The 22,376-nt window shown below is 47.9% G+C and overlaps 1 protein-coding gene across 2 annotated transcripts in view; it reads right to left on the bottom strand.

Moving 5' to 3' along the window:
* Positions 1 to 22,376, bottom strand: part of LOC311362488 (DNA (cytosine-5)-methyltransferase 3A-like) — a 51,657-nt gene that overhangs the window by 28,433 nt on the left and 848 nt on the right. Inside the window, exons 2-6 of one of the 2 annotated variants that reach the window (XM_084482344.1) lie at positions 21,569 to 21,776; positions 15,644 to 15,757; positions 11,497 to 11,905; positions 7,327 to 7,373; positions 4,670 to 4,816 (exon numbers count right to left, since the gene is read on the bottom strand). In XM_084482344.1, the coding sequence (XP_084338470.1) occupies positions 4,670 to 4,816; positions 7,327 to 7,373; positions 11,497 to 11,905; positions 15,644 to 15,757; positions 21,569 to 21,643 (792 nt within the window). In that variant the 5' untranslated portion in view covers positions 21,644 to 21,776. The remainder of the gene's footprint in view (positions 1 to 4,669; positions 4,817 to 7,326; positions 7,374 to 11,496; positions 11,906 to 15,643; positions 15,758 to 21,568; positions 21,777 to 22,376) is intronic. The other variant, XM_084482345.1, reaches the window with a different exon arrangement.

Below are 22,376 nucleotides of genomic sequence, written 5' to 3'. Positions count from 1 at the left end.
AATGGCCCTCCACTCGCCAATCCCATCACCGGGGGGGGTGCAATACGACTGCGAGCAACACACTTCAAGTGATGTGGATAATGGTTTATAAAAATATATATAATTTAATCAAACTATCAAACAAAGGCTGCCTTTTAAAAGTCTGTGTGTCTGATTGTTGCTACAATATCCCAGTATCATGTTCCACCTGACATTGTTATCTTATCATAAATATCAAACTCCTAATCATATGCATGTGGTTAACTACTCTTAACTCATCACGTTTTGGTGAGCGGGCATGTGGAGAACGGAGCTGCAGGCTTCAGATCCGAGGACGGCAGACCTGTTCACTTGTGTCACTCGCTCAAGAAAGGGGAGGCAACATGAACCTGTGCTGATTAACGGGGCCAATAGGGTGGACCTTCTGCCCACCAGGAACATCTCTGAAGGCACAGTAGGGCGCAGATTCTGGAGATCTGACTCTACAAACAGTAATGTTAGGGAGCAGATTCTGGAGATCTGACTCTACAAACAGTAATGTTAGGGAGCAGATTCTGGAGATCTGACTCTACAAACAGTAATGTTAGGGCGCAGATTCTGGAGATATGACCTTACTCTACAAACAGAGTAATGCTAGGGTTCCGATTGTAGAGATCTGACTCAGGTACGCACGTTGACTTGAACGTAACGTCAGCTCTCTGCCTCCTGCTTTTTCTTTGACCATTCACCGAACGTTCGTGTGACATGCAACATGACCACATTTGTTGCTGCAACGTAGTCCAGGCGGGTAAACTGATTATTTGCTAATTACTTTTAAGATGCGCATGTCTGCAAAACATCTGACTTTTTTTTTGTTCCACTTTGCCAAATGAGCACACATTCAAGCTTCTTTTGCCTTTCAGCACGTGTGCACATTCGGCAAGGCAGAAAATTCAAAATATCTGAGGTTTTGCAGTCCAACGCGTCTTAATAGTATGTTTAGAAGGAGGCAGAGCACATGTAGACTGCGCTGCCCCCTGCTCTGCCTTTGAAGGAGGCAGAGCACTTTTCAGGCCGTCTACATGTGTTCTGCTAAGAGATTCAATTCTGATCATAAGTTAGTTGAAATCGCCCTTATATTGGCGTAGGAAAAACAAAATGTCAATCATCCCTTCAATTGCCAATATACAATCTGATCACAAATTGGCACAAGCCTAGTAGACCATGGATCATAAGACCAGTAGCAGAACTGTGCACCACACAGAACCAGAATGAACTAGTAGAAGATGGACAAAAAGACCAGTAGCAGAACTGTGCACCACACAGAATCAGAACTTACGAGTAGAACATGGACAATAAAACCAGTAGCAGAACTGTGCTCCACACAGAACCAGAGTGCACTAGTAGAAGACCAACAACAAGCACATAGGAAGAAATGTGTTCCACCGTTGTACAGTTGCCGGAGATACAGCAGTAGAACAAAAGAGGAAGAAATGCCAGAGGAAAACCATTGAAAGATTTTAGACTGTACACAGCACAATTTTTTGGCAATCTGTTCGTCTGCTCAAAATAATATTTTGAACATTGAGTTCAAAATATTGGATCAAACAGGTCAGCCAAGAAAGTTGTTCCCAAATTGAATTTCTCTCGAAGCACAAGAAAAATCAAAGCATCTATCCCATGATCGATAATTCAAATAACATGTTTATTATGTTCCTTAAAATGTTGCAGACACAAAGACAAAAAATATGTTTCTTCACAGGGCAAAAAACAAAAGCTGTTGCGAGTAAGATAGCACTCAAACCTCTGCGCTACTTCCACAGGCTAACATGACAGTTAGCCTTTGAAGGGACACAAAAGAGTTTGACCTTTGAAGACAATATTCCCTCATGCGCAACAGGCAAAGACCACACAGCAGGGGGGAGGACAGGGAGAGAGAGAGAGTTTGAAAGTTTGACGAGTTCTACAGTAAGATATACACATGGGGGTATTAACTTTAAGCAACACACTTGTACTTTGACACAAAGTAAAACTAAAGTTAACTAAATCAAAGTCAGGACAGGTGTAGTAATAAGCATAAAAAACTGAAGGCCAACCTCCAGAAAGAGGTTTTACCATGCTGCAGGTCACTGCTGCCGTGTGCTTTCCCTCTTCACTGGATTCATCTACCCACTCTCCCTCATAAAGCCAGTGTATTTCTGTGATAGCCCTGAGGGGCTCATAAACCACCAGGCCATCTGGTCCTTGTCGTATAATACACTTCTTTACAGATAATCAGCCACATTAGTGGGTCGGCCATGAGTACAAAACATAAACTCACCACAAAGCTAATCTTTGAACTGCTCCCCTGACCACGTGTTCACAACGTGTTTACTTATAGATTGCAATGGATATTGTTTTTTCTAAACCGGTATTAAAATTATTATTTTTGATTAAGTCAAGTTAATATTGTACACATTACAAAGTTAATCCCAACCATTGGGATTGATTAAACTCCCCAGGTTCCATTAATACTTGGGGAGTGTACACAAGTTGTCAAACTTATTTTGCACTGTATTCTATAGCCATTGCAACAAACAACCAACAGCAATGACCACCTTCTGTGGGTCATGTCATAAACAAACTGCAGAAATGTCATGTGAGGGCACATAGAAACTACTCAAAATCAGGAAACAATTCCTGCACATGCTCTGCGTGGCTGTCAATCTGTTTGTTAAAAACAGACAACATTCAACTACTTACTCCACAACATCTGCAAATGCGTGTACGCCCCCCCCCCCCCCCCCCCCCCCCCCCCCCCCCCCGCTCCCCAGAGTTAAAGCGACCCTTTCCCTTTAAGAAGATGATCCTCCGACTCGTATGGAAATACCTTAAGTCAGCATATTCCAGGCAAAATCACACACACACACACACACACACACACACACACACTCACACACACACACACACACACACACACACACACTGTCCCTTCTGTTACAGAACAAACAAACATGCCGGTGGACATACCCATACACGCCGACGTGCGACCCGTCCAAAAAAAATCCACAGCGGGTCCTGAGTTATTTCAGCCCCCACTCCAGAGAGAGAGAGAGAGTGAGATAGTGAGAGAGAGAGAGAGAGAGAGAGAGAGAGAGAGAGAGAGAGAGAGAGAGAGAGAGAGAGAGAGAGAGAGAGAGAGAGAGAGAGTGAGATCGCTTTAAAAAAAGCTGAAGAAAAAAAAAAGCAGGAACATTTCTTTGTCTGGGAATTCAGGGTCAGGTGACTACAGACAGGAATTCTGGTTGGCTAGAAAGGACTTGCAAAATGTTGGCAGATGGCCAAGAGGCTGTCTTGGAAACCGGGGCTGGAAATTTGGTGCAAACCTCATCTTTATGGTGGTATCCATAGCCCATAGGGTTCATTTCTATAGCTGGGGGAGGGCCAAGGGGAGGGTTAGGGGGAGGGCTAATGGGGGGCTGGGGAGAGAGGGAGAGTCCACTGTAACACATAGCACATCGGAGAGAGAGAGGGGGTGAGAGAGCGAGAGAAAGGGGGGATGGAGAGGGTGAGAGAGAGAGAGAGAGACAGAGAGGAGGGGAAAGAGAGGGGGAAAGAAAGAAAGAAAGAAAAAGAGAGTGCGAGAGAGAGAGAGAACAGAGTTGCGTTACACCAGCCTGTGCCTCCGCGCCTGCAGGCCGCCGCTGTACGCTGAATCAAAGCTCTTTGTGAGACCAACACAAATAACGACCACAATCACACCGCGGCAAACAAAAGGTTTTGACCAGACAAAACACAAGGTAAGGGACACCGCTGGGCTGTTCTCAACCCCAGAAGAACAGAAACAAAACCCACGACTCCAACGGCATTTATTTGTGTCTGGAATAAACATACTACTTAAATGAATAAAACAGAAAAAATGTTCAACGATCAGACACAATCTACCAGAAAGCAAGAGTTTCAAGCGGACAATCGGACTGTTTGGGGGCGGGAAATGAAGGGCAAACGCCCAGAAGTCCCCCCCTCCCCAGTAGCACCTCACTGGTGAGATCCCAACGTGTCGAGGTCATTTGCCAATAATTCCTCCCCCCAGACACTTTAACTGCTGGGGGGCTGGGGTTAAAAGTGGTAGTCCGCCCCAAGACACACAGACACACACAAACCCCATCTGGTTGCCATAGAGACAGCTCATTTAGGTAACAGTCCAACAACGCGGCGTTACGGACCGGAGTGATACTTGACGCGACATGAGTCGTCCGTTTGGACAAACATTTATACATCCATGAAGATTCAGAGCGCTCATTTAAGGCAAAAATGCCATTCAAGGTTTAATGGCGCCCGGTCAAGTCCCTGCACTCGGGGGAGATCGATGTATATTTTCACTGTGGACGCAGGGGCTAAGCCAACCAATACCAAGCTCTGATGAATGGAAAAAAACATCTCAATAGGTTTGAGACGTGTACTGCTTTGCATCCTACTGTGCCAAGGCCCAACAGAAGCCAGGGTAAAGTAAAAAAACAACAACCAGGAGCAACCCATGGCTTGCATCTTCATAACTACAGGAACCAACAACCCCCCCCCCCCCCCTAAAAACAAACCAGAACCCAATCAGACCGATGGTACCTTCATGAGGTACCAAAATGACCCATCGAATACACTTGGCCATCAACACCAGTCCCCGCCTCTGAGCGCTGCCGTCCAGGCTCCCAGCCGCCCGGGCTGAGCAACTCACCTCCGTCTTCCACTTGGCCAGCCACTCCTCGCGGGTCCTCCTGCTAATGTAACAGGGGTCGCCTGCCTGGAAGGACACCCGGGGCCGGGGCCTCTGACGCAGGCCCACCTCCCAACACACACCCCCACGCTGCCTCCCTCCACCTCCCTGTTACGGAGGGATGGAATGGAATAGTAATAGATAAATGAATAACCAAATCAATCAGGTTGTTGAATGATAGATAGGAGTTTGTTTTATCAGTTTGAGAAGCTAACAGTGTCACCTCTAGTGTCGGGCTACGTGCCCTAAATTGGCAGTTGACGATGTTTTACAGTAAGACATCACGGTGGATGCTGACATCGTCGCTTTACATAAATATTTTTTTCTACTTAAAAAGTATCATTTCGTCATTTTACCTACCTAACTAATTACTCATCCGGGCTTTTGCACATAGGGAAAAAGTTGCTTGTTAAAAAGGGTACTACTTTGCCTATATATGGCAATTTTTTGGATTTAGACCTGAGGAGAGTGGACAGCCAAGGGACATGACTCAAGTTGTGCGCAAGATCTGCTCATGTGTGATCCACGCAAAAGACGGGCAGACGACCAGTCTTCATGACCACCTGTGCGTGCGCCACACAGAAGTTAATAGAAATGATGATAAACAAAATATCACAGAGCATAGAGCAGGATTGTGAAAGTTTACAATATCTCATGTCAATTTACAATCTGCAAAATGTGTCTGCGTCTTTTTTTAATGAGGACTGATGATGCTGCACGCCTCCACTTTGCAACGGCACTTTGTTTAAGATATAAAACCATTTAATTGAACATACACACACTAAAACAGATATTTTTGTTTTTAAATATTTGGAAACAAAAACTCTGCATGTTTTCCGCAGTGTGCCTCTCTGGGCACACTGCGGCACATTGAGCGGGTCTGCAGGATCGCACTCTGCACAACCTCGTCAGTAAAAAAGTGAACGTCTCGGTCACGTACGACTCGTAGTCAGCGCAGTCCAAGCATCGGTGGTGATGGCAACTTTCTCTGCTGAGGACAGGATCTCACGGAGGGAGCCTGCTGCTTCGCTGTACATGTTCTCAAGCTGCACACTCACAGTTTGGCGACACGGCACGGTCCAATCTGGCTCGAGAAATGCGATCAGATCGCGGAAGACTAACACATCACGTCTCTGGCATAGGCTACCGTATTTAAAATAGCATGCATATGCGTTAGTTATATTCTCAATTTAATTTACAGAGCAATCCCTGCAACGTTTTTAGGTTAACTATAGAAGAGACTAGGATTAGTGTGTGTCTGACGGGGGGGGCGGGGGGGGCGTGGCATCAAGATGGTGGCATCCATCGTGATGGCTGACCGACATCACGATGGACGATGACATCGTCCATTGGCACAACCCCAGTCACCTCCCTACGTTGTCTAGCGGAGGTGGAGGTGGAGGCCCGAGGTGGAGTTGGGGGTGGTTGTGGTGGTGAGGCTGGAGGGGTTTAGCGATATATGACTGACATGTTCATCTATGGCTGGTGCTACATGCTACCGATTCACAGCCCCCTAGCGACAGCCACACAAAGCGACCGGCCAACACTCTGAGGGACTACCAAGTGTATTTGATAGTTCAACTCTCTACGCCACTTAGGTACCATTTCTCTTTCCGTTCCGTTCTGTCGTGCAATAACACACAGAGCTGTACATGTTTGTGTTCCTGTCTGTGGTAAAAGGCCGACCCATGGAAAGGGGTAGTAGCCCGTGACCCGGAGTGGCTCCTGTGTGGACAGAACTCTGGAGAATAGCCACAAGGAAGTGGGGAGATGAATGAACTGCACACAGAAAGCTAGTTGGATTGCGACACTTTGCCCGGTAAACCATCATCACGAAAGCGGTCAAAATCAAGCAGAGCGCCAAAGCATAGCAGTAGTACATACTAAATAGACAGTCCAGAAAATATTTATTTGGCTAAAAATACCCCTTCAATTTCTGTTATATTGATAGTGTTGTGTGTGATACGTGTGATATTGTGCTAGATAGCCTATCGTAAGATTGTGGCAGTCAAAGTATTAACATCTCTCCTTTCCCGTTCTTTATATACCTCACAGGCGGCATTATTCAACGTTTCAGGATGATCATGAATAGTGAATGTCTTTTCATACTTGGTTAGCATATGCACATTTCTCTTTTCAAGTTCCATACGTGCAAGGGAGTCGTTAATGCTGAGGACCGAGCACTAGCCGTGTCTCAGCGACTGGTGAGCTGGCAGCTTCCTGTGCTTAAACAGAAGTCTCATCAGGCTTATTAAACTAACTTGGGATCTGGGACTCAGCCACTGACATATCATCAACACCGAGGTGTGTTGGGAGTGGGACGAAAAGACGGTGCTTATTTGTACCATTCTTCGAGCCCAGAGATGAGACATCGGTTATTTGTCAAGACTAAATATCCCTGTTGGACTCCATTTCGGAATTGGTTTGACTTATTGCTGGCCCTCACTCTCATAACCACCCTAACCCTAACCCTAACCCTGTTGAGTTTAAAGACTGGAAAGCTGGTTGTAAAAAAAAATGACAGATACTAAGCTCCCTAACTTCCTTTTGGGCTCATGCACCTGAAGTGAAGCTAGGCACTCACACGCCAGCCGTCCTCAATAGAGCAGGAGTCTTACCTCGGCCCTCGGTCGCTCGCCTCCGTTCTCCTCCTTGTGCTCCACATCTAGAGAAGAGGAGGGAACAACAACAACGGCCGGTGTGAATCATTCATGGGTTTGACCGGCACAACACAAGCGGCAGGTCACAGCGTAGACGTCTTCACATCCATCACACCCGTATCAGTGTTAAAGAGTAACCAAACACCAAGAGTCTCCCGGTGAGGGTCAGAACCCACCACACACAGAGGTGACGGAGGGTCATGGGTTCATGGTCTTTGGAATCATTTATTTGGTTTGTTTTTCCTTTGATAGATTGTTAAGGATTAGTGAGGAAGATGATGTCAAGAGGCTGGTTATAAGGTGGAACGAGGAGGGCCTGAAACACAGACAACTTCCCCCATCTGTTCGAGAGCAATACCTGGAGGGATTCTATCCAACGCCCCGTCGGTTACGGCGATTCCGATTTTACGTTGCAGCTACACCTTTCCTTCGAGTTTCTAAACTCTCACTCATTCGCCTCGACAAAGCTTCTGTTGGCCGGTAGCTCACAGGAGGTCGCTGTGGCCGTGATATCAGTGGATGGAGACCGCGTTCGGAGAGTCAGGCACCGGGTTCAACTCCATTTTTCCAATTCAAACTCAGACTGAAGTGGATTCAGCCTCCCAGCGGGGGTTCATTTAGCTCGCGGACGAGGCCGTTTGACGCAACCCAGACGCTTTGGTTCGCATGTGAGTGGTCAGAGCTGCCAGGTTTACTTTGGCAAAAGTCACACTTGTGACCGTACACCCCCCTCTTTACGGGGGAACGGGCCCACAGCAGACAGCTATTAGCGTAGCTCCACCTACGACCTTGACAGAAAGCAGCGATGGTAAACACACACTGCTTCGCTTGTGTGGGCTACGTATGGCGCTCGCGGCTGGAAGATCAAGCCCTCTTCGTATTTAAATAGCGTTTTTTTTTGCGCTAATGTAGCATTTATGTTATCCATTTGGCCAAGCCACAGAGGCTAATGACACTACGCTGCAGAGCCTCATGTGAAATGTCATGCTATGTAGTTGCCAAGATTGGGAGTTGCTGCGTCGGCTATATTAGGGAAATTTAAAAACAATCATAGATAAATGAATTAAATATCTTATAGTAAATTAGTAGCTGGACTAACCTAGTGCACTAAACTATGAATGCCTTAACCTCCTAAGGTTAGGGCTCAGATTGTATGCTAGGCTAACCTCCTGCGATAGCCTAGCCTGCTCTGCACTGCTCTGCACACTTGAATGTGCACCACTGGAATGTGTACTGAAACCATAGTCTCATAAAAAAAGGGTCATTTTTTGCCAGTAAAAACTGTAAATGTAGTATTCCCTTATTAACAGGGCCCTGATGTTTGATTTCAGAGCACTGGGTCCAACAACAGAGCCGTGTTATTCATTGATAAACGGCGTTCTCTGCTCAACAGAGCAGAGCGGGGTTAGCCCGGGAGCACTGGAGCGAGCCCAACCGAAACAGAGGAGTTCGCGGCGGAGTCACGATCCGACGTCCCACAGAGAGTCGGGGGAACTGCCACAAAGACGGCATCGCACCGCAACGCATCTCCATTACAGGTCTAGAGTTCCACAACTGCCCTGTGTGTTTGTTTTGTTCATTGTTCTTGTACACGTCGCAAAACCCCCAAACCCAATTAATATGAATTACCTTGAGTACAGGGCCACAAAGACCAGCACATCTAGACCCAAGCACTCTGCCGTTAGCGTAGCGCCGTTAGCATAGCGCCGTTAGCATAGCGCCGCGGCTCGGTGGCAGAGGTTAGCGCCACACAGCGTGACTGGCGGGTACACACAGGTTTCATCTGCGGGGGTCCGGCTGTCGTCAGCCTCCATTATCTCCCCTTCAGTGTTGAGAGGCAGAGTTCAGCCACTGATAGCCCCCGGTTCTCTCTCTCTCTCTCTCTCTCTCCCTCTCCCTCCCTCCCTCCCTCCCTCTCTCTCTCTCTCTCTCTCTCCCTGCGGCCGGGCCGGTCTGCCACTGAAGCCCCCCTCTTGCCCACTCTTCAACCGCCAACTCCAAGTTTGTTCCATGTGTCCCCCCCCCCGCCCCCACCATCTGACTACATAATGAAGGGGTGAGGAGGTGTGTGTGTAATGTGTGTGTGTGTGTGTGTGTGTGTGTGTGTGTGGATGTGTGTGTGTATCAACAAATGCATATGTGTGTGTATGTGAACGTATGTATATGTATATGTATGTGCGTGTGCGTGTGAGTGTGTGTGCGTGTGAGTGTGTGTGTGTGCGTGTGTGTGTGTGTGTGTGTGCATGCGTGTGTGCGTGTGCGTGAGTGTGTACGTGTGCGTGTGCGTGTGTGCGTGTGTGTGTGTGTGCGTGCGTGTGAGTGTGCATGCGTGTGTGCGTGTGTGTGCGTGTGCGTGTGTGTATGTGTGTATGCATGCGTGCGTGTGTGTGTGCGTGTGCGTGAGGGTGTGTGTGTGTGTGTGTGTGTGTGTGTTGGTGGGGTACGGCCGCTCCTCTACGGCGCTCTGAGCCCAGTTCACTGGGTTTGTAGCGGCGCTGGCTGCCGGCGCCCGCAGAGCCCCACGCACTAAACCCCGCCAGCCCGACTGATCTCCACATCTCGGCGGTGCTGGCTTTCATTTGTATCCCTGCCTTAGCTCCACTCCTCTCCCCCGCGCCAGAGAGAGAGACGCCCGCTGGTCGACTATGCTGAAGACCTCACCGTAAACACCCCCCCCCCCCTCTCTCTCTCTTCACTTCTCTCTCCCTCCCCCCCCCCCATCTGCTGTCTCTCTTTCCCTCCCTCTTCAATTCTCTCTCTCTATCTCTCGCTCTCTCTCTCTCTACCGCTCACTCTCGCTCTCTCCACCTCTCTCTCTCTTTCTCTCTCTCTACCGCTCACTCTCTCTCCCTCCGCCTCTCTCTCCAATTCTCTCTTTCTCCATCCCTCTCTCTCTCTCTTAACTTTCTGCAATTCTCTCCCTCTCTCTCCCTCCCACACTCCCCCCCTCTGTTCTACACCAATAGGAGGGGAGACGTGATGCAGGGTAGAACAGTTATAGGTGGAATGCGGTCTGGGAGATTTGTGTGGAACTAGAAAGTGTTTCAGTCGTGTGACGCAAGTTTAAAGTGAGTTTGGTCTGGGTTACATGGGCTCATTTGCATAGATTTGGTGCATGCTGTGTCTGTGTGTCTGTCTGTGAGATTGTGTTGATGTGGCTAGGGTGTCAGAGTGTGCTGGCCTGTCCCTGTGTGTATGAGTGTGAGTGTCCCTGTGTAAATCTATGCTTGCGTGTGTTAATCTGTGTGTGTGTGTGTGTGTGTGTGTGAGTGCATTTGTGTGTGCATGCGTGTGTTTGTGAGTGTGTGTGAGTGTGTGTAAGTTGGTGCTTGTGCGTGCTATTCAGCACGCTATTCTCTGTGTTTGAGTGCACGTATGTGAGCTTACCTCATGTGTTTGCGCGTGTATATAGAAACAATAGACCAGGTTAATACACAGTGCAGTGTGTGTGTGTGTGTGTGTGTGTGTGTGTGTGTGTGTGTGTCAGAGCTCTGGGCAGAAAGCCATCCACCTGGCATATCCCCCTCTCCTCTCCCCTTTCTCTCCCCACTCCCCTCTCCCCCATAGCCCTTCTCCCCCCCCGCAGCCCTCTCTCCCTCCCACTCCTCTCTCCCTCACTCCTCTCTCCCTCCCACTCCTCTCCCCCCACAGCCCTCTCTCCCCCACTCCTCTCTCCCTCCCACTCCTCTCTCCCCCACTCCTCTCTCCCCCCGCAGCCCTCTCTCCCCCCACTCCTCTCTCCCCCCAGGCCTCCACAGAGCCTCCTCACGGACCATCGAGAGAGAGAGAGACACACACAGAGAGACAGACAGAGAGACAGAGAGAGACAGAGAGAGAGAGAGAGAGAGAGAGACACACACACACACACACACACAGAGACAGACAGAGAGACACAGAGGGAGAGAGAGACAGAGAGAGAGAGAGAGACACACACACACACACACAGAGAGACAGACAGAGAGACACAGAGGGAGAGAGAGAGAGAGAGAGAGAGAGAGAGAGAGAGAGAGAGAGAGAGAGAGACCCTCATTGCCCCTCCATCCCCTTCTTCTCCTTCATCCACAGCTGTAATGAAGCAACAATCAGACACAAGAAGAAATACAATCCAACCAGTAAAGACAAACTTACATTTGGTCGGGCGCGCCAGTTTCCGCCGCCCGCTTTTCTTGTGTGGCGTGGACAAACCGTCCTGCTTCTCCTTCCCAGAGTCCTCCCCCGCGGCCCGGGGCTTCAGCCCGCGGCCCCGGGGCTCGGCCGACTCCTCTCTCCGGATACTGTTCTCAGCGTCGCTCTCCTCCTCCTCCTCCTCCTCCTCCTCCTCCTCCTCCTCCTCCTCCTCCGGGTCCTCCTCATCCTCCTCCTCCTCCTCTTCTTCCTCGTCCTCGTCCTCTTCCCGTTTGGGGACACAGGCCGGGCCGCCGGGCGTGATGTGTCGATGCCGGCCCGCGTCCCCGTTGTGGGTCTGCTTCTCCGGGCCCCCGACGCCGGCCCTCTCCCCGGGCACCGCCCCCTCCCTGAGGGATTCACCGCTCTGGAGCTGCGGGGGAAGAGGATGGGTGTTGGGGTCGTACGTCAGACGGGGCATGTCTCTGCCGCTAAGGCAGTGGGTCACCGCTCGGCGTTGTGAGGACCTATGGCCGTCCCCGGGGCGGGCTTTAGTCATGACAAATCGGTACGTTCTGAATCTAAACCGTGGGCAGCGGGCATGAAAGATATACAAGACAGATTGACCATCGTTCACAGAGTGGAGTCGACACGGAGTGGGAAAGGTGCTCATCATAGCCACTTCCTCTCAGCCGGCTCCTAAGATCACACGACTACTTATCAACGACAAGAGCGTTTTGTGGTGCGTGTAGAGGAAAAAAAAACCATCTGTAGTGCATCAGACCTTGTCTCGTATGCGCTGGTCTGTTGGTATCTGGGCAGAATCACAACGTGCTGCTGCTCTTTTGGTGAATGAATCTCAGGCCTTGGACTTCTAGCAAGTTGTAAACTTCAAAACCCGCCCAGCGCCAATAATTCTGCTGCCGTACTCCGGTTCACTTTGAAGAGGCCAGGGGGGGAGGGGAGAGGGGGGGGGGGGGATTATGTGTGTGGAGTTCAGCAAGTCCACCACTTCCTCTACACTTTATTACAGCAGCACGGAAATATGGAAAGAATGTTGGCACTCCAACAAAACCTGGCTTTTTTTCTATCACTCTTACCTCCATTCTACTGAGTTAGGAACAATATTTGCTCTGGTCCTATCCAAAGGTGTTTAACGACCAACACAAATAAATATATATTAATAAATAAACTCATTTTTTATAACTTTTTATAAGACTATAAGACTATTTTAGATGACCTTGAAAAATATATTAACTGAACTAATAAAACGGAGTAATTTGCCAAGTGGGGGAGGAAGTGATTGGGTTGAGCTGACAGAGTCTCAGAACAGATCTATATATATCAACCAAGAGAACAAAAAATGTATTTCTCAGATTACTGGGTCATTGGCACTTTAACATCCTGTTAAGGTGTGTAGATTAGCATTCACACCCCTGTCATTATGTTCTTACTAGAAAGATGTCTTCTGAGAAAGATGTCTTCTGATGTTCTTCTAATGTGAAACCAAAAACCTGGTCCTTAAACTGTGAGCCACACTGCTGGCTTTTGATATGATTGCACGTGCAGCAAATGACCGAAATGTGGACAGTTGTCCAATTGTTCATCATTAAAAATACAAGTTTATTGTGGCCCATTAGTGGATGCCATAACACCGAATGACACAGATGCAAAGAGACAGTTTTGTCTTTCTACCCAGCACAGCATTCCTGTGCTTTGACCTTAGGTCGAAGCAGTTAAGGCATTGTGGCTTTCCCCACTAAACGTATGGGACTACCCTCTAGTAATACTACCTGAGAAGACATCAACTCTTCAACAGTTCTATTACTATGCTCAGGGTTATGAGTTATGCTCAGGGTAATTATTTTGATAGGAGTGAAAAGACACCCCATCACTGTTTTTAATATTCTGTCTTAATTTGTAATGGGATGGGGAGTGCAAACACACACACGCACGCACACATGCACGCACGCACACACACGCATGCACACGCACACGCACGCACACACACACACACACACACACACACACACACACACACAGTGACTTATTATGCAACAGCCTTAAGATGGATTTATACTCCTCCGTAAAGTGCTGTACATAGACACAGAGAGCCGTCTCCGTCGACGGAGATTAACTATCTGTCGAGGCAACGGAGACGGACGGAGACGGCAAGGGCTGTGATTGGTCCTTTAACAAAATTTCTTGAATCACTTTTCCCAGTTTGACTTTGCACCTTATTTACTTTGTACATTGTTTACTTTGCACATTAAGGACCAATAAAACACCAAATAAGATTTGAAAGTTTTAATTTTTTTTTAATTTGGAAGTTTATTTTCAACACTATTTACATGGTTAGTAGTCATCATATAAGATCGATCGGGTGGCGAATTGCATTGCGTATAACTAGCTGTGAATGCTCGAGGGGTCTCCGTAGTTACGGAGATGGATTACGGATTTAGGACATGGAGTAATATACTTTGGCCTTAAGTGACACAGTGAAACACATGCAGCCTCGGCCAAGGGTCAAAGTTCACAGCTAGTCAATCAGGAGAAACAGACAGGCAGTGTGCTGAGACTAATCCGGTGAGCTACTCCGTCAGTCATGCAGCACAACCCCACTGCCACCCTGCACGTTTATCCCGCATTCATCTCGCCACTCGGCCCTGCGGCAACTCTTGCTTGTGCATGATGCAATGTAATGCAATGCACACATTGCCATGCACGGTCACGTCCTCCAACGGAACGTAACCCATCGTACTCTAATGTCTGTCTCGTGTCTAGTGTGATGTAATGTCTCATATGGTCATGTAATGTCATGTGGTGTTTTCGATGTCATGATCAAATGTCCCCATACAGTGGCAATTGATAGTGGATTTGCACTACAGCACATTATATATTATTATGTACTTAATTATGTCAGGAAATAACGTATTAGAAATGTTGGATTAACAGGACCCAATTTTCGCGTGTTGACACAAAATATTTCGACCTATGAACGCAACACAAAATGACACTTTAACAGGGATTTTGTGGCTGTGGCTGATAAGGGACTTTGGGGGAAGGCGATCGTACGTATTCATGATGATGTTGAACAACAACACAGGGAGGGGGGTCTGCGTAAGTTGCTAACCGACGGGAGTCTATCAGCGTGCTACGCACTCGTTTCAAGCACCCAGGTATACGGATAAGAACATGATGTGAATGAAACGTGAACCAGAGTTGTGGTTTAGAAGCAGCCGATTCAGCCTTTCAGCGGGGGACGGTGAAGTTTAAAGAAACTTGTGGATGGCGCTGCAGAGCTTTCTGTCTTGTGAAACCGCACGTTTAGGGAATGTTTTAGACTAACAACATAGGACGAGGAGAAAACAATCCAAGCAGCTTTGGCAAGGAAAGATCCATCACTAGCTTTAGGCTGTAATGTTTCTATCACCCCTATTATATAAGAATGGAACAAGCTGTGACAGATCATTTGCATGTTAACACGCCAAATAGAGAGCTGGCATGTTAACACATCAGTGTTTGTTGTGTTAACGTGTGAAAATATGACCTGTTAACACGACCAAACTCTACTTGTTAACCCGCTAAATTTGGACGCGTTAACGCAACTTTTCTAAGATGTTATTTGTGCTAATGGCCTTCCTTACTTGATTACTACTAATTACTACTATCAAGGAATAATGTTTAGAATTAAGCAATAGATCACGACAGGCTGTGGTATGTTCTCATTATACCACAGTTAAGGGGCTTTGTCCATCCCGACGCGCAGCGGAGGGACGGCGACCCCTTCCCACCTGGCTGCCTGCAAAGTGTGTGGCGGTTGCTATGCAACACACTGTAGCGTCCTTCAGAGAGAAGGCTAGAGACGGTAGCTCGGTTCACCGGCAATTTAGCCTACTATCGAGTTCACTCACCGTGTGCCTATTGCTTTACAACATTTCCACCCTCTCCAGCAATCAACATATTTTTAGGCTTCAGTGAACTGTGCTATTGCTTTTATATATAAATAAACAACAGTTCAAGTTAGGCGTAACAGTAACAGTTGGAAACCAATCAGATCGCTTGATTTAAGCCACCCGTTTTAGAAATATATATATATATAACTCTCTCTATATACACCGAGATACAGTCAGAGGTAGTGGTGGAGCAGGTTTTCAACGGTTGTACTCACTGAGAAATGCTTGCGTTTCCTCCCGGGTTTGCTCCCAACTTTACAAGGCGAGGCGTTGCCTTTGTCAGGCTTCTTGGCAACCACGGGGTCTCTGTCCTGCGCTGTGTTCTCAATCTGTCAAACACAAGCCGCAGGCGCCCATGTTACAGGTAATAGACGTATGCAGGGCCGTAACCAAGAGTTAGAGGGAGGAGAAGAGCGAGGCTGAGGGGGCCGGGCACTTTGGGGTTAAGGCAAGGGTATGCTCATGTTTTTCTTTTATTGAATTTGATGTGGTGATTGCATTGTGTTTTAGGCCCCGTCCACACGGAGACGACTTTTTGGTGAAGCCGCATAAGTCTTGTGCGTTCGGGCCGACCGTCCAGACGGGTCCGGTGGATCCGGTGTCCGAAAAACGCACTTTTCTGAAACCACCTTCGCGGGTGGATTCAGATAAAAAAAACGGACCTATGCGGTTTCGTGTTAGGATTCGTGTGGACGCCTGAAACGCAAACAATGACGTCATCGCCCCACCCCTCCACCCTCCAGCGTCTCAGAAGGACAACAACAATTATGGCGGACTACATGCTTGTGATGATTCTGCAGCAGCATTATGTCCCTTGTTGGGTTGCTAGGGCAATATTTAATGTTGCTCCGCTACCAAAAGAAGCTAAAAAGGATTACGGACAGACTCATACACCAAATCTATCTAGATCCACCGCGAAGCGCTACCTTCGGACTGAATGTTTATAAAAAGACTAAATGTTTGCGCATGCTCGCCTCTTCTTTTTCTTTTTTTTTCTATAGTTCTATAGCAGAAGCAGCGCCCTTTATGGGCCTGGAATGTGTACTACAGCTTTTCTACAGCTCGATGCGGTTTCGCAATGAACCCGTCTTTACGGAGATATTCCTGAACCGCATCAAAGGAAAACGGATCGGTTTCGCCCGTGTGGACGGGGCCTGAGTCACTGCAAAGCAGTGATGAGTAAGAATATGGATTACTTCATAGTAAATTAAGTCTATTGTCTAGATTGCTGAATTGATGCTTTGTTGAACTGAATTACCCATAACACCTAGGCTACAGCATTTACACACGATAACTACACCGATAAATCTTAAATATTTTAACTTGTTCCCTTTGCTATTACACACCACCCTCTTCACCTCACATCTGCCTCGGTACAGTCAATTTCCTTCCAATAAGTGCAATTTAAAGTAAATGGTTCACACACTAAAAAAAACTAATTTAATCTTAATTCATCACAGGCAGCTTTAAACCTGTTTAAAGCTGCCTGTATGCACATAACCTTTTCTGTAAACTCATACAGGTGTTGAATTCTGTGAAATCCCTTTTCTAGTTCCTTTTCTTTTCTGGCTGCCCACTGCTTTTGTCCTGGAGTTTGGGTGGGGGCTGGGAGTGTAGTGGGCAGGTTATCTACCTGATATCAGTCACAGGTTTGAGGTCATTGTTTGTGTGATTGGGCATTTGACAGACCGTGTAATGTGTAATGTGGGGCTAATGTGTTTTCTAGATCCAGTACCAGATGATAGGGCGATTACTGTGAATTAGGACAATTTCACTGTATCTTCAAATGCAAACTACACTTTCCTTAAATATGTGATTGTTACTGTGCGAGCTCTGAAGCAAGAAGTGTGTGATTATAATAATCAACGTGTTTAAAATTCTATTACAAACAAAAAAAACAAAGCTGACACCAAATATGCATGAAAATGTTCTGAAATGAACCCGTCTGGCTGAAAAATACATTTTGTAAGTTCCAAAAAAAACTTGGAAAAAACTTGAAAAGGAACAAGTGAACCACTTAATACATGGCAGTAGGAAGGGGCAGAGGAAATCCATGAAATCAGGATTTCAATGGTCTATCAATTGTACATCCCCGGGGCTTTTATTTTGAAAGGAATCTATTCCAGAACCAGAAGACAAGCGTTTATCTTTCTTTTTTCTTTAAACAGTAAGGCCAAATCTACGTCATTTCAAGGTCAATCCCATGACACATGCCATCTCTTCATTCTACAGCGTGAAAAGCCAATTCATATTGGGTGAGGAGGCGCCGTGTACACTCGTGTGTATTTTCTTTCTCTTGCCCCCCGCCCCCCACCCCCCCATCATTCCTCTGAAGGTCGTGTGGAGGAGTCTGGACCACGTGCGCAGAGATGTGGAGCACCTCCCTAAAAATATCCACAGCGACGCACACAGGAGCCTGGCTCCCTGCCTCCTCGCGCTACGTCCTGGGCCGTCTAATCCGGGGCTCTTCCCTGTGTGGGGGTCCTTCGTTTTATTTGTCTTTATCAGAACGGGGGAATTTGCATAAATAATGACATGTTTGGCGAGCACCCTGTACCTCCTCTAGAGGAGGGGGAGGGGGAGGGGGAGGCAGAGGCTCAGAGCAACACAGGCTGCTCTTCCATCTCTCTCCGTGCTGCGACTAAACCAGACTGTCCGTTCATCATCCTGATCCCAGCCCTGCCCAGGCACTCCCAGCGGAAACACAACCCCCTTTAATCACACGCACACACACACACACACACACACACACACACACACACACACGCACACACACACACACACACACACACACACACGGACAAGCTCACGGACAAGCACTCACGGACAAGCACTCACAAACACACAAACACACACACACACACACACACACACACACACACACACACACAGCACACACATATGCATTCACACATATTTGGATACAAGCACAAACACACAAATATTGTTCCACAACACACATGCATGCAGATCACACAAAATCACACACATGTTATTATTATTATTATTATTGTGATTATCAAAGGCAAACACACAGAATCACATGCACACAAATACAGTCACACAGTGTATACACATACACAGACACTTGCCTGCAAACAATTTCATAAAAGCATACACATACACGCACACACACGCACACACACACACACACACACACACACACACACACACACACACACACACAGTTGTTCACAGACAGAACTAATGTGAAGCTGAGATGTGTTTGGTTGTTGCCTGGTGTGAACCCAGCAGCCACGTCGATATCTGCCGCCACATCCGCCAGCCGGGCGGTTATTTAAGGCGATGGCTGTTGCCAGGCAACAGGGATGAGGGGGGGAGGGGGGGGGCAGCGTAATGGAAGAGGAGAGGAAGAGGACATCCACCCCCCCCCCCCCCCCCCCCCCAACATACTCCCAGTGCAACAGACCCAGAGCCCCGTCAGCTCCAGATAGACAGCCAACACCCACGTCACCTCCACCACCACCTCTACTGTCTCCACCCCCTCCACCACCACCACCACCACCACCTCTACTGTCTCCACCCCCTCCACCACCACCACCTCTACTGTCTCCACCCCCTCCACCACCACCACCACCACCTCTACTGTCCTCAACCCCTCCACCACCACCACCACCTCTACTGTCTCCACCCCCTCCACCACCACCACCTCTACTGTCCCCAACCCCTCCACCACCACCACCACCACCTCTACTGTCCCCAACCCCTCCACCACCACCACCTCTACTGTCTCCACCCCCTCCACCACCACCACCACCACCTCTACTGTCCCCAACCCCTCCACCACCACCACCACCACCACCTCTACTGTCCCCAACCCCTCCACCACCACCACCACCACCTCTACTGTCCCCAACCCCTCCACCACCACCACCTCTACTGTCCCCAACCCCTCCACCACCACCACCACCACCTCTACTGTCCCCAACCCCTCCACCACCACCACCACCACCTCTACTGTCCCCAACCCCTCCACCACCACCACCTCTACTGTCCCCAACCCCTCCACCACCACCACCTCTACTGTCCCCAACCCCTCCACCACCACCACCTCTACTGTCTCCAACCCCTCCACCACCACCTCTACTGTCCCCAACCCCTCCCCACTATCTCCACCAGCTCTTCCCTCACCCCCACCCATCTACCGTCCTCACTTTCACTCCACAACCTCAACACTACCAGATCTACCTCCACCACCACCACCACTAGTACCATCCCCATCTATATTGTCCTCACAGCCTCCTCCATCACCACTCTACCACTACAGCCTCCTCCATCACCACTCTACCACTACAGCCTCCTCCATCACCACTCTACCACTACAGCCTCCTCCATCACCACTACAGCCTCCTCCATCACCACTACAGCCTCCTCCATCACCACTCTACCACTACAGCCTCCTCCATCACCACTCTACCACTACAGCCTCCTCCATCACCACTACAGCCTCCTCCATCACCACTACAGCCTCCTCCATCACCACTACAGCCTCCTCCATCACCACTCTACCACTACAGCCTCCTCCATCACCACTACAGCCTCCTCCATAACCACTCTACCACTACAGCCTCCTCCATCACCACTCTACCACTACAGCCTCCTCCATCACCACTACAGCCTCCTCCATCACCACTACAGCCTTCTCCATCACCACTACAGCCTCCTCCATCACCACTACAGCCTCCTCCATCACCACTCTACCACTACAGCCTCCTCAACACCCAGTGGTGGATAGAATACTGAAAATCTATACTCAAGTAAAAGTACAATTACTTCCTTCAAAATCTACTTGAGTAAAAGTAAATATTCCAAGTGGAAAACCTACTTGAGTAAGAGTAAAAAAAAAATACTTTGTTATAAAGTACTCAAAATACTCAAATTACAAGTTACTTTACATTTTTGTATTGGAGTGATTGGATCAGTGAAAAAGACATAGCGTGTGTGAGTGAGTGAGAGAGAGAAAGAGATGCACTCTTCAAATATTTCTTCACAAGTTGCTTACACTAAAAATGTAAATTAATTTCAGCTCTGTACATATGACAAAAGGCAAGAGCTTTGTAGGAACACAACCAATGAAACACTGGCTGGCTTGGTTAGCTGATTGGCCAATCAGATTTGTCTTGACACAGCCAGACACAACACTCACAGCTACACTCACAACACGGTCTGCAGAATACAGAGCCTGTGTAACATAGTATCTTTAGAATTCTATAAACTCTACGTGGACCATAACCCCGCACCCCCCCTGCCGAAAATATCTTCCTGCGCGTCTGCATCCACGGCGTCTCTAGTCCTGAGTCCAGACGTAACGGTCGACTCGTCTCCTCAGCGATGGAATCGTAACAATGTTGCAACCTAGGGAGGGCGCGTCGCTAACGTCTACGCTTGTATTACGAAGATAATGTGTTTATCAAAAGACTCATTTTAATGAAGGCACAATGGAAAATGTAATTGAGTAAAGAGTAGAATTCTAAATCAAATTATTTACCCGAGTAAGAGTAAAATTACAGACTTAAAAAAGGAACGTGAAAAGTACCGGAAAAAAATTACTGTTTTACTAATTTGCGTTACTTGTAACGCGTTACTACCCGCCACTGTCAACACCACCAGCACAACCTCCACCACCACCAGCACCAAGGTTTTCTTTTCTAGAGGCTACAGTACACACTATGGAGGTGATGGCACTGAATGTATGCCAGTATTATTACAGCTAGTTAATAATTGTGTTACAGGGTGCTTTTCATTTCAACAATGCTTCATTAGGGTGTGTTTTTAGCATTTGATACCTTACAAAATTGTGTTTTGAGATACATATGGAAAAAGCCCTTATTGTTAGTCAATCCCCCCCCCCCCCCCCCACACACACACACACACACACACACTTTTCACTCTCACACAAACGCAGGCATGCATGCACACACACATACACGCCACTGAATCATTTCCTCTCCAAGTCATTAGATCAATTACAATAAGGTTGAAATTGAACTCTGTGACCATCAAGTGTGATGGTCCCCCCCCCCCCCCAACCCCCCGCCCAAAGGGCGAGGCTAGCCTCTTTATCTCAACTGGTCGTGAAACATCAGAGTCCTGAAGTGCGTTCATCATTAATGTCTTACCGGCCGGTTCCCCTGGGGACCACCACAGCTGCCGGGGCCTTTGAGCAGGGCTGAGGTGCTGGAGTTGGACGGCATGGTGGTGCTGGTGCGTGGCTGGTGTTCTGGTTCTTGTCACTCGCTCTTATGGTCAATGTTAATGGGTTCGGTGAAAATGATAGCCCCTAAAATAAAAACGATGGATGATCCCTCTGTCTGTCCACACGCCTACCTGGAGAACGGAACAAAGATGAAGAGGGATTTTTAGGGTTTTGGTGCGACAGAAGAAATATGGAGGTCAAAATATAATGGGTCGAGCCTGGTCCATGAGCGATAGACAGCTTATGAATGGTCTCAAGTCGTGAAAAACTACCTCCAAAACGAAATGTTGTAAATGTAGTTTTGATCGATTTTGCAATGATTTTTCGACAAGATGTCCCTTTCATATTATATACGTAGTTTAGTTTAGAGACGGTTTGTCTTCGTTCCTCGTAGACTTTTGGTCGGGGTGCAACAGGCACGTGGATCAGGCGGCAGAGGCCTCCTGCTACTGTTGTTCATGTTGATGTTTACGTTTTATAATACATTGATTTAGCACATTGCATGGCGCGACTCCTATAGAGCCCTATATGGCTTTTCGCCGCCCTTGGGGCCTGGCCATTTGACTCTGTAGATGTATTTAAGAGGTAAAAGCTTACTCGACGTGAGGCCTATATATTACAATTGTAGGCTACATGAAATAAATAATGCATTGTGCAACCATATAGGGGAGATAGCCTTTGATTATTAAATTGCAACTAACTGAACCTTTAAATAAGGCCTGCTGCACACC

The sequence above is a fragment of the Micromesistius poutassou genome, assembly GCF_964030765.1.
Source record: "Micromesistius poutassou genome assembly, chromosome: 17".
Lineage (NCBI taxonomy): Eukaryota > Metazoa > Chordata > Actinopteri > Gadiformes > Gadidae > Micromesistius > Micromesistius poutassou.
The sequence above is the reverse complement of the archived record's forward strand: the minus strand, read 5'-3'. Positions and strand labels throughout refer to the sequence as shown.